General features: G+C 32.1%; 1 protein-coding gene across 1 annotated transcript in view; it reads left to right on the forward strand.

The window, feature by feature from the left end:
• The window catches only part of LOC148279007 (limbic system-associated membrane protein-like), an 82,372-nt gene extending 70,560 nt beyond the window's left edge, over window positions 1–11,812 (forward strand). The window contains exon 7 of the mRNA XM_088230577.1: window positions 10,349–11,812. Coding sequence (XP_088086703.1) covers window positions 10,349–10,476 — 128 coding nt within the window. The 3' untranslated portion in view covers window positions 10,477–11,812. The remainder of the gene's footprint in view (window positions 1–10,348) is intronic.
• The last annotated feature ends 2,038 nt before the right edge of the window (window positions 11,813–13,850 follow it).

Genomic DNA, 13,850 nt, shown 5'->3' on the forward strand with positions numbered 1-13,850 from the left:
GTAAAGTCAACAACACCATACTTGGAAGATTTACCTTGAATAAAAAAATCGGTAGCAAAAGCTACGTTTATCAAAACAAATGTTTTTTTTTAAATATTTCATATCATAAGTGACTTAAGAAAGTGTCAACTCCTTTAAACATATAACATATATTGGTACTGAAATTACCGATGACAACAATTATAGTACTGAGTTTAAAACATGGCTATGGGCAGAGAACATACGTTCATATGGCGGGGTTAAAGTTCTGGACTGCAAATTGCTCTCTAGAAAAACTAAGACCATTATTCAAAAAACTCTAGTTAGAATGCTCGTTGCATTTGATAACAAATGCTAGATTATGTCAAAAAGAGATGAATATATACTTACAGAGGTCATAGTTTATTGATATATGGTACAGACGTGCAATAATTTTACCTAAAATATCGGCAACTACTACAAGAAGAAACTTATGTTTTATATTGGATGTAATACATTATGTTCAACAAGACTAACAGTATTGCACTAAAAACGTATGTCCACATAAGAACAACGTTCTGGAGAACATTAACTTTGTTCCTACGATGGAGACATGAAGAACAAGCGGCCTATAAGGTGACCACAAGGCATAGTAACGTCAGTCAGCTCAATCAGTCAGCTCGTCAGTTCAATAATTTTAATTTCAACATTTTTAACCTAGCTTTAATGTTCTTAACTTATAATTTATTTCATCTGTACTTGCATATATTATAAAGAAATGTATTTCACATTGTACAATGAACTAAATCAGTCCGTCAATAAATAAATAATCAATAATAATAAACACGTCATCACCGCAACACTCGCGCGAAATAATTCAATCCGTTATTTATTCGCCATTTAATAAATACTCCTTGAAACAACAACACCGTTTTTCTGTCAATCTCCAACTGGGGTATAGGCTACAACCCACAACCACTTAAATCCTACAAACTGTTATTAATATTTGAAAAAAATGAGTGGTGTAAATGGTATTTGATGATGTTTATCAAAATGGAGTGTGGAGGAGACGATTTAATAAGGAGTTAGAGGTACTGAACGGAGAACCCAACATTGTACGAACGAATGAAGATCGCACTCCCAGTAAAATGATTTATACCACTCCGAAAAGCAGGCAAAGCATAGGCAGACCAAAGTTTAGATGACTGTGTGATGTAGAGTGACATGAGAGCAATTGGCCTGACGAACGGGAGAAGAAAAAAGAGCCGATGGATGTAGGGAGGAAAGGAGACAGATTTTGGAGAAGGCCTGAGCCCACAGTAACGGCACTGATGATGATGATGGCTACTTTTCACAAAATGGTTTGAAATATTGCTTTTTACTTCGGCTTAAAACGAAAACTGCCGTTTCCCCTATAAAGTGAATTGACTCTCCAGACTACGTGCACAAAGATTTTGTTTTACTCGAATAATTTTCACGTTATTAAGAAATAAAAAAACTGACTCAAACTATAATATAAACAACAATGATTTGAGAATGTCCAAATGTCCATATTTCCTCCTCGAAAATGTTTTCCCTTTCTGTTGCAGCAAATGTAGGTAAAATATAAACGTTTAAAAATGTTTTTGGCAAGTCCAATGTGCATGTGCATGTTTGTAAACATACTGGATTTTATCCCTAGGGGAAAGTCATTAAATCAATTAAATCTAAATTTGTTGTAACAGTTAGAATATTTTCTTACTGTTACAACAAAGTTAGATTACTATTGAAATCGTAAAAGGCAATAGTCATTTTTTTCAACGTTTAGTGTATTTTGACAGCTACGGGGTTGAACTTTTAAATAGCAGTTCAACGAAATTCGAGGTTCGATCTCTGTTTTTCTTAAACTTAATTCCAATCTTCTAATAATTAATTATTTCGATATCGATTTTAAATTTATGGCAACGGAGAAACAAATTTGAGTAGGAAATATGGAAGTCTAGGCATTTATATGGCTTATGACCTGTCACTGTCACATTTCGTCAATTCATCAGTTGACTTCTGAGAATAAAAATAGCTGAAACCATTATCGATGTGGGTAAGATTCATCTGACTAAATTATTTCACCTTCTAAGCAACGCCTGGAAATACTCTCAAAAATGTTTTCTCTCTGTGTTTGCAAGAAATTTAGATAAACGTTCCAGTTTATTTTACAGGACAATGTCGTCAAAATAACACTGCGATAGTACAAAACGTCCTGTTAAATGTTAATCTTGACTTGAGATAAACCACTACGTTTTTGGGTACATCAAGTAACAATGGAGCCATTATTTTATAAATAATCCTTTATTCTGCTCAAGGTTTCTCCCAATTTAAACATGTTGTAAGTTGGTGCCGTTTCTGTGACCTGAATTTCCACCTTAATATTGGGCGGACTATTGAATTTAAAGACAGTCATTACTCTCCGACATGATTACACACTTTTCTAGTGAATTTTTCACGAAACGTTAGCGTAATTGAAATATATTTCCGTAGGAAATAAGTATTCTTCTTAAATTTCCTACTGTTTTCAATGGAAGTTTAATTTAATTTTCGCATTTAAATATATTTTCTAGTCTTATAATAGTGTGCTGGTTAAAACAATGTAATTCCATGCATGAGTTTCCCGTTTTTATGCCCAACTTGGGTCAACTTAATAAATAATACCTATGTATTGTTTTATTTTTTTTATTTCCTGGACTGTATGTTAAATTTTAACGATGCAAAAATACACTGAATGCAGTATTATTTTCTCAATTAAAAAAAAAATTAAATATCCATAATACATATTATAATGTTGAATTCAAATTATCTAGAGAACAAAAAAGATAAGAAAAATAATTTTACTGTCGTAGCTATAATTTTTGAGAATGGGAAGAAAAAATATATTCTTCAAATAATAACTTTGTTATTAATACCAAAGTTTAATAATATAACATACAGAAAATCATTTTTTATAAATATTTTCTATCTTTGTGAAATTATTTTTCTGGCAAACGGGGACTAATTAATCACTTATTACAAGGTTTTCTCTGTAATAAATAATGTTGGCAGATTACAACTATTTCATTCCTAAATATTGAGGATATCCTTAGAAAATACTAGTAACAATCTATAAAAAATGTAATTTATACCAACTAGCATTCTAATGGCTTCTAATCGAATCGTCTTGTGATCACGAGGCTAGTGTCGTGGACTCCGAGATTCGCACCTTGCTTTACAACAACTTAATGCCCATTTTCTAATAATGAGTTATTTTCAACTCGTAGAAAATGACCACCATAATTGAAACATTTATGTAAATCATAAGCACAGCTTTTTTAAATTTTCTTTTACGAGGCGTGTTCAGAAAGAATTATTATGTGACAATACCGGGCAGTGTTTTTTTTGTTTTTTTGAGGGTTGGCAAAACTGAGTGAAAGAGAGGGATCTGCTGGCAGAGCAAGAACACGATAGTACTCACGTAATTGGGTCCAGTTGCGTGAAAGATGTCGGTTAGAAATCCCATCATGTGCGAGCTTAGTACTGTTATTCACTTCCTACTACCAGAAAAATAAAACATACCAATTTTTTTTGCGTATCAATGCGGCTTAGACCACCTGTCTTTTGGTCACTGTCACGTTGTGTCACTGTGGGTGCGCTTACTATTGGTGACAGAATGCTCGCAGTGATTTGTGCCCTTAAATTACGCAGAAGAAAAATTAAAATAAAGAAACACCACTGGGTACATCCCATATATAATGAACGATTATTAAAAAGAAAATTTTACTCCCTGTATTCTGAATTACGTCAATATCCTCTCAAGTTTTAAAATTTATTTTTTTTGTCAATAAACAGTTTTGAATTAATTTATATGATATCTCGTCCCCCAATTTTCTTTTCAAACGAATATCAAAGAATTCCTCTAATTCCCTTTTTGAATACTATTCTGGCCTTTTTTCTATGTCTTCTGTTAAAAACTCGTTGTCAATATCATCTTCTTGCAGAGATGCAGCAATCTTAAATCTCACCCGCACAAATAATGGTTTCAGCTCTTTAACCTCACAAATATCAACAGATAAAAGAATTGAAGGAATACAGATGTTCAAAAATGGGTAGAATGGTGAATGTTACACAGTGTGTAAAGTGACCACTTAAACCAACCAATGATAGGTCATAAGCCCTGTAGATGCCTAGACATCTATATTATGTTGTCTAAAATTTTCTTCATCTTTGTTGTAATATGTTAATCTTAAATGTAACAGAAACATTCACAACACACTTCCGTTCGGTAGGCGTCTGCCGGCAGAATGACAAAAAATTTCCAGTGAGCGCACTCCCATAGCAGTGTTCAGGCCGGGTGACAGTCACGTCACGCTAATGTCGCCAGCCGCTGGAACTTTTTGTCACCGTATTGTCATGTCGCCACAGTGAGCGCACTCTCACATATCTCCATAGCACTTGACTCAGCGACAAAAAGTCACTGTGACTTTTTGTCACAATCAGCGGGGGGCTCTTACGGCGAAGGTTTTATGAACAAAACGAGTGTTTTCAGTGGTGCAGCGAGTTTTCGAAAAATTCACAACCACAATTTCTGACAAAAAAAGTCATGAACTTAAGGGCTTTGGAACCGAAAACGCATCATTTCGGTCGAATTTTTTCATCAAGGGGAGATTATCAATGAACAACGATATTATGAGACCCTAAAAAAACTCAAAAGGAGTCTTTAAAACAAAAGGAGCAGAATGCTGACGAGAAGAGTGTGCTTGTTGTACGACAACGCCAGTCCTCAGACAGTTTTAGCTACCGAAGCATTCTCGGACTCATTTGGTTTGGATGTTTTGAACCATCCCCTGTTTTTCCCGGACTTGACGCATTTAGATTATTATCTTTCCACCTCCATGAAGACACATATTAATACACACGGTGGATTTAAATTTTCAACCCATGAGAAGGTGCTGAAAAAAGTTCTGAAGTGGAAGAAATAGCTGGCGGCAGAGTTCTTCGAGGAGGGCATAAAGAAACTTGTGCCACGGCTCACCACATGCATTAAACGAGATGGCAAATATATGATAAAGTTTTTTTCAAAATACTCTTTTTCCAAGAAAATATTTAAATCTTTCACATTCATTCAAAAAACCATTTTAAAACTCAAATACACTTTTTTTTCTTCTTAGTTGTTGTAAAGGAAATTCCAACACCAGTTGGATGTGACAGAAGAAACTATGTTGATGTTCAAAGTATATTGTAGATTATGGAATATGAAATACAGGAAAGTGAGAACTTGATCGAACTGGATGATGTGCCTACGTAAACACTTTACTATGTAACTACGCCCCGTGGTCTTTTTATACGTAACGTCGGCGTCCTATTCGTTGTTCTTGTCGTCTAGTGAATTTGTTGAACTCCAGAGTGCACTGGATTTGTCATCCGATTTCATTGTTCAGAATTAACATTTGGTGTTTACCAAGTTGGTCTTTCACAATATAATGTATTGCCACAAATTCCCAAATTGCTTTCTTCGTCAACTCTTTAGATTTCTGATAAAATTATTTGAAACTTTTGTAAGTTTTCAATCTATGGATGTTGCACGTGTGAGAAAATTTATTTTATTACAATGTTGAATCAAATTACAAGACTAACTTATTTGTTTTTTAGGCTTTTGTAGTATTCTTATAATCAAATGCAGCAAATTGTCATCATCATCATCATCATCATCAGCCGTCTCTTGTCCAATGTTGAACATAGGCCTCCCCCTTTAGTCTCCATATTTCCCTATCCTGAGCCAACCGCATCCAACCACTTCCTGCAACTCGTCTTATGTCATCAGACCACCTTCTCTGAGGCCTGCCGACACTTCTTCTACCCGTTCTGGGTCGCCATTCCAGGACTTTTTTGGTCCATCTAGAGTCTGTGATTCTGGCTATATGACCAGCCCAGCTCCATTTCTGGTTGGCAGCCCTATGGACCACATCGGCGATCTTTGTTCTCGCTCTAATCCATGTATTGGTTTTTCTGTCTCTCAACGAAATACCCAGCATTCTCCTTTCCATGGCTCTCTGTGTCACTGATAATTTGTGTAAAAATTTTTTCGTGAACACAAAAGTTTCACAGCCATATGTCAGTACAGGTAGAACACAAGCATCAAAAAGTTTCTTCTTTACGTAATGTGAATACTTCGGAGATTTCAGGATATATGAGAGCTTACCAAAGGCGGCCCATGCTAAACCTCGCCTTCTTTCTATTTCTACCTCTTGATTATCTTTGCCGAGCTTTATTTCATGTCCTAAGTATATATAACTATCAATCTTTTCAATTATTTCTCCATTTACTAAGATGTTACATGATTGGTTTGCATCACTCATAACTTTAGTTTTTGAAGCATTCATTTTCAAGCCTATTTTCAGGGATGCTGTATTAACTTCGTTTATCATGTTTTCGAGTTCTTTCTCATCTTTAGCAAATAGGACTATATCATCTGCGAATCTGAGATTGCTAATGAGTTCGCCGTTGATGTTAATACCCTTGTCGTTCCAGTCAAGAGTTTTGAAGACATCTTCCAGAGCTAGTGTAAATAATTTTGGGGATATTGTATCACCCTGTCTTACTCCTCTTCTTATGCGGAACTTTTTGCTTGGTTCATGGAGCTGTACAATAGAGGTGGCATTATTGTATATGTTTTTTATCAGCAAATTGTAAATAGTAATAAAATGAATTCAAATCCAACAGTATGGATTTTTTAGCTTAAAATTATTTCACAACAAATGCAATAAAACTTAATTTACCCGCTTTTGTAAGAAACGACATGGTAAAATTGGTAATTAATTGATTAATATTTATCCTATATATATTTTTTTTAATTTAGTGCTACTTTTTAAAAACGTATATACTGCTATGATTAACATCACTGTGCGTGTGATCTCACAGTCCAGGGTTGACGACGTGAACACTAACAAGTTGGACTAGTCAGTAGTGTTGCCGGCGTTTGCAGTATTTTATAGAATCACACCATCCAGCAAGATGTGACTCACTGCGACCCTACCGACAGTTCAAATCCCTGTATAGTATACTTTTGCAGGTAACTAAACACGTAGAATAATGATTTGATGAGAATTTATGTTCGTGCCTAATAATTTTGTAATAATATTATGTTCGTGTTCAGTACCAACAAAAACAATACAAAGGACCTTGAAAACTTCAACCCTTGTTCAATATATGTATTGATTTAAGGAGTTCAATATTATCTTTCTCGTTTCACATATTTTGTATATTTGTATATTTAAATACCAATCGACAGTATCTAACTACAAATACAAAATTTTTGTAATCCGTGGTATTACGATAAATTTTGAACTAAAATTATGTCTGAGACAGTTTTATAGGGTATTCACAGAAATTGTTAATAAAGTTAAAAATTCACAACGGATTTTTACGATTCTAATTATGTAACTATCAATATTTTTTTTTTAAAATGTATTTTTGTAATTTTTGAGTTAAAAAACGAGCACATACAACACGGCTTCGTTTTGACATCACACGTCATGTCCACCTAGTGCGCTTCTAACAAAAAATTCGTACAAGTATGGCGATGTAACGTAATACATGCCGTTTATCCTGTAGAAAGGAAAACGTCTTGTTTTCGGATAATTCAAAATAAGCGTATTTTAAACCGTTGAAGACAATTAATCATACGTAGCCTAAAAAAAAATATCATGTTTATCGTCTCTTTTTGTGGATTTTTTTTTTTATTGAAAACTTGAAACAAAACTATTTCTTTGTGTTGCGTGTTTTAGATAATAATTTTAATAAAAAAAAACTGTTTTTTTGTTTTAAGAGCTTTTAAAAGAACAAAATGCAGATTTACACGGTTTAAGAAACATTTGATCTATAAGACGATAATTTTGAAAGGGCCGGCAGTTTTCACGAAAAATGAAATTATCCACTTACGCTTTGGAAGGTTGCGCGTATATTAAACCTTAATAGTTTGTGGTGAGGGTATACATGAATTATTACTTACAATTTTTATTGTTTATGATTTTACATAGAAGCAACGGGGAAATAGTTAGCCATAAGAAATCGCTAAGTAATATTACGCATACGATCGTAAAGGTTTGGGTGGTTTTTTTTAGAGTGATACAACTTTAAATTAAATTAAGAATACCTATCAAATATTTGTAGGAACGAGTTTATTTTTATTTTCTTCTAAAGGATAAAATTACGCATCTTATTTATGAAAATGACATCCAACAAATAATAATTTGCAGACGGATAAAAATATAGTCCACGGTGTGAAATAGAGCCAGAACCCACAATGAGTGTTTTCAACTCGATGGCGGCTTTTAGGTAAAAGTCCTGAATAAGATAATCGAGTGGAGATAAGTCTGTCTCCTAATGTAGTGGCTAGTGCGTTTGCTTACCATTATTGAGGTCAACATTAAAAAAAATATTTAAAAAAACATTTTTTTGTAAGGGGAGCTCCTCCACCAGTTGGCCAATGATTTTTTTTATTTTTTTAAAGTTGCTACTTGTGGGTAAGAATCCTGAAAAATACATTGAGTAGAGGTAAGCCCGCTTCAAGTGTGTGGTTGGCGCGTTCGCCTACCGTGTTTGAGGTCCTGGGTTCGATTCTTGGCAGAATAAACGTGAAATATTGATATTAAAGGTGGTTAAACTGTAAACATTTAAGTTGGTATGTGAAAATACTTGATGGTAGTTTGTTGTAATTTATTATGTAAATAAAAGACGAGTGATACTTTAATCCACAAATTTGGAATATCTAGTGACCGGTTTCATCGCTTTCGCGACATCTTTGAGACTGGTTACTTCGAGACAAAACTTGATATTTTTCTATTATTTATTTAAACAATTTCCCATTAGATTTTGAATGTAAAATTTGTATAAATGTGCTAGATTTTTATACAAAAAATATGTTACCTCACTATGCGAAGAATAATTATACGAATGAAAGTGATACCAATACCGCGATAAATCTGTTTTACTGTACAAGAAAGGGCATGAGAATAGAACTTATTACAAGGAAAACAGAAACGCTATTCTAGACAAAGACAAAAGAAGACATTTGTTCAATCAGTCGGTTTTTAGCGGCAAGCGAAAGTTGTTGTATGTCAAGCTTATTTATGATTTTCAATTTATTTTACTACGTCAGGCCTTTATTAAATCATTTTTTCTATGAGTCATGGAAAAGGAATTATTTAACAGTGTGTGCATGTTTTTATTTTTTCAAATGTCTAAACTTCAGAATGTTGTGTTCATCTTGAAGTTACAGTGTTTTATCACTGCGTGTAAGGTATTTTGCAGCGCAGTTATTTAAGAATAAATAAAATTTGCCCATAATATGATTGGGAGCTTACAATATTCGAGTACACGTATCTATATTTGTACTATGATACTGGAAAAGGCAACTCAAACTTTTAAGAAAATGGAATTTTGAGATAGAAAGTTCGAGTAAAGGTCGTAGTCTGATAGAAAGTAAGAAAATCATGTGATTTTGCCAATTTTAAACGCCGTTCTTCCAATATTGAGCCATAAAAAATAATAATATATCTTAATAATCATTTTCGAAAGGATTTTCGATAAAAACTAAACTTAAAACTTTTATGTAACAAAAATGAACTTACTTTTTTTCCGGCAGACCACGCCTCTTAAAATTTTGACTAAACTTAGTTACATTAATTTGCTTTCATGTAAAGACAAAGTATTGATGCAAAACACAAATAAAGGATTTTAAAAAAGTAGCTAAACAGGAATGCTTTAAAGAAAATTACTAGAATTTTTAATTTAAAAAAAAATAAATGCATCTGAAATCACACAAATTTTGTGATATTTTTCTTAAATAATAGGTTACATTTATTATGCCTTTAATAATTGTTTAAAACACTAAAATAGTAAGAATTTTATTGTTTTCTTACCCTGTTGTGGAAAAATGTTTTTTTTTTTCTTTTTTGTTTTGGTTTTAAATATTTTATATATCTACGGTATATTTTAAAGTATATTGTAATATTTTATAGGCTATTTGATGGCATTTAAATCATTTGAACATACCTTTTTATACATTTTCAAAAAAAGTATCATCCTTCAAGAAAAAGATAAACTAGTTTTTTTTTTGTTTAACAAAAGACATATTTGCCTTTTTATGATTTACCCAAATATTTCATTTTGAGGACCATTTTCAACGATTTGTAAATAACTTACTATTAGAAAATGGGAATCAAGTTGGGGTTGAGTGAGATTCGAACCACCAGTTAAAAAAAAATATGATATCCTTAGAAAAGCCTTAACTTTACCGAAAATAATGGTAAATCTCCGTCCCGTTATAATTCATTCTAATCCGGCTGGTGTTTATTTTCAATTCTCATGACTGTCTTTGTTTCAGGTGACAAGATGGCGGTGATTTCGAGGAGAAATGTGTCAACAGCAATCCCAAGTTCAGGGTTCAAGCCCTCGGCAATCATCCACAGTACAATCCTTATTGTTGCAAAGCTGACAATGGATCTTCGATGAGACAGATACTTGTGCGTACGTTATGTTGTTTTCGTAAAAATTGGCGCTCAACAGTGTTAAAATGCAAAGACAAATGCTGATGTGCAGAGACAAAGTGAACTAAAAATTCATTAAACATATTTATTTTTTGGTGAACAGAAAATTTAAATAATGTTGTTAAATTGATAAAATTATATAATTGAGTATTTGAAGACCATCAATATAATATTTCGTTTAGTGTACATATTGGCACCTTTAAATCAAGAGTGACAATAAACAAAACGTTTTTTAGAATTGACCAAAATTATTGATGACCTGAACATATTTTTATTGGAGTTTTCAAACTTTTTCTGTTAGTTTTATGTTATTTATAGCTTTAATCTGATTAAGTACGTTTTTCTTGTTTTTTAAAACTCCATTAAATTTATAGAAAAAAATGGCATGAATTTCTACCGTCGTAGGTTTGCAATATATATATATTTTTGATAAATATTCGAACAATAAAAATATTTTAAACAGAAAGAATACATTTGCTTTCATAATTTTTTATACTAAAGTTTGTAAATGTGTAGTCATTTTATCAACCAAACGGGTCACAGCTCTAAGAAAAACTAATCTTTGGGAGTCATTTTCTGGAATGAATTACTTCAAAATGGCCCAAATACTCACAAACGTTCAAACATGTACCGACAGTGATAAGTTCCATCAAATTAATTTCTTGTTATGTAAAATATATTTAGTTATTTTGCACTAGGACAAATTTATACCGTCAGGGAGCAAATCGTTAAGTATTTTTTTAAAAACTTTGATATTAACTTTTAGTTTTTTTCACCACTGAGACTAGAAAATACGTTGTATTTTTTTTTTAACTAAACACCTTTTTTTAATATCTAGAAAACCTCGGTTATTTCTGTATAAATTTACGTAAATCACTTGGCTTTTGAGTTATCTATCCGTCGACCGAATTCTAGGTTACTACATTATCGTCAGTATCTTTACTAATTTTAATTTACACGTATCGAATATATTCGAATATTAACATAACAAATATGTTTATGTTTAAATTAATAAGCAAAAATATGTTTATTAATTAGAAATATTAATTTGATCACACATCTTAAGGGAATTAAAAAAAAATATTGACATTTTGTTACTTTATAATAAAGTTGAATATGATTCAATCAAATTAGCATAGACAATATGAATATTAAGTAGAACACAAAAAATAAATTAAAATGCCAAATGAATATATTTTATTTATTTTAGAAAAAAATCAAAAACATGTACGTCAAAAAAAACGTTTTGAATAATAGATTGTATTACTCAACGCAAAAATTATTGTTAAAAAATGTTTAAAACAATGAAAATTTAATATGATTTTAGCAAATTTAAAGTTTTATATATTTAATTAAGATTTATGTATATAACTTGTAAATCCAAAAATTAGGAGGCTATTTAAGATATACGATAATAAATAATATTGTACATATTTATATCTTTACCATAAATAAATTTATTTAATACAGCAAAGGTGTTTTAAATTTTAATTATACTTGAGTATAATTTAAACAATATTTTGAGAATGTCCAAATTCTTGTACCCATTAGCCGCGAACGGTGCATTTTTTTAATGGTAAGCCAAAATGTACCTGCATGTACATACAAATACGTAATAAAATATATACACGGCTTCTTTTTCTGTTGTTTTGTTTGAATACAACATTGTTTCTTTGCTTCAGCTGCTGACAACGGAAGATGAAAAGCCAACTTATTTTCGATTAAAATATTTATCACCAATTTTACTTAAACAACAATTAATAACTTCGCAATATACGTAGAAGTATTCTCCATCATTTCAAAACAATTCGTTTATAACGAAAAAGTTGTAAAAAAATTAAACAGTGGCCATCAATCAATAACATTGAAACAAAAATTTAACGCTGAACGCCACCACGTGACCGCCACTATCTATTCCGATTCCTTCTAAAAATAATAATGCCAAAAGTTGACATACGCATTGATCAGAACAACACTAACAAAACATTAAGACGAGTGGACGAAAGAACTGGTGTCTTCTTGTGCCAACTGCATACTGTCAAAAGAAAATGGTCCTTAGAAAATAAGTTTCCAAATGTTATTCTCCAAATAAAGAAGCTTCAAATAATATTTGTAATCTGCGAGCTTCTTTAAGGAGGATAAAACACCAACTGAGTTTTGAAAGGTAAAAATACAATATATATTTTGTATGAAGAAATAAAATTAAGTAATCGGCCTGTTTCTTTGTCTCACAGAAAACGAGCTGGGTGCTGAGTGCGCTTATATGTGTTGAGACTTTTTTTTATTTTTCGAGGAAGATATAAAATGTGACTCTTCATTTGAATTTTTTTCCATAGTTGAAACTACTATAAAAAATTAATATGTATAATTTAATATAATGGTAAGCCAGCCAGAATCGCTTCTATAGACGATTCGCCCCAGGTATCCATGTATACAACGCTGGTTTCAACTTTCTAGGTAGTAGATTAAAATCCATTGCAGCAAAAATGAAAAAAGTTAACCCAAGGATACCCAATAAAGAAGCAGTCAGATTAACCATTTTGTGGCCTACTGTAAGAAAATAAAATAAAAGTAGAACTACATCAGGTTTGATGGACCAAATGCGGTGGCACGAAATATTTCGATTCGGAACCACCTAGTTTTGGATAAGAAAAATATAATTGATAGGAATGCAAGTAGTGCTCTATATATCTATATCGCAACGTTTTTATAATTGTGTACTTTTACCGCGTTAACTAAAGTGAGTTACAAAAATTGTACCAATAAGAATGCCTTTTCTTAAAGTTAACAAAAGGAGAGCTAATGGATCTTTTCACTACAACATTCAACTTTTAATTTGTCTGAAAAGGGATCGTGAAAAAAAAGAGAGAGAGTAATTGCAGAAAACAACAAAAAAGAAAAGAAATTTAAACTAAAGTTGGCAATACTGATTTAATAAGCTTTAACATTCCACATTTAGATACGTTTAGGATAGTACTACGAAAACCACACAAAATTTGCAGATAGAATATATTAAATATCCTGGCGGTCTCCGTAGTCTAGTGAATAATACGCTTGACTCACGAACGGAAGTTTCCGGGTTTGATTACCGGTGAAAACTCAATAAATAGATGTGATTTTTCTCAAACTTGGGTATACTGTGCTATAAATCACCACTGTTATTGTGGCCTCAAGATCTGTTGTGGTGAGAAATAAACACATCTATGCTTAAAGTTCAATAAGTATTCGATTAACATTGAATAGCGTAGAATCTTTAATTTAAATAATAATAGTCAGCTATCGCCGACTGCAGCATTGTTGTCGTTGCTGCATTTCTTACCAACTCTACCGATTGTTGGG

The sequence above is a fragment of the Micrasema longulum genome, unplaced genomic scaffold (assembly GCF_059751315.1).
Source record: "Micrasema longulum isolate JH-2025_06_02 unplaced genomic scaffold, ASM5975131v1 h1tg000786l, whole genome shotgun sequence".
In the NCBI taxonomy this organism is placed as follows: domain Eukaryota; kingdom Metazoa; phylum Arthropoda; class Insecta; order Trichoptera; family Brachycentridae; genus Micrasema; species Micrasema longulum.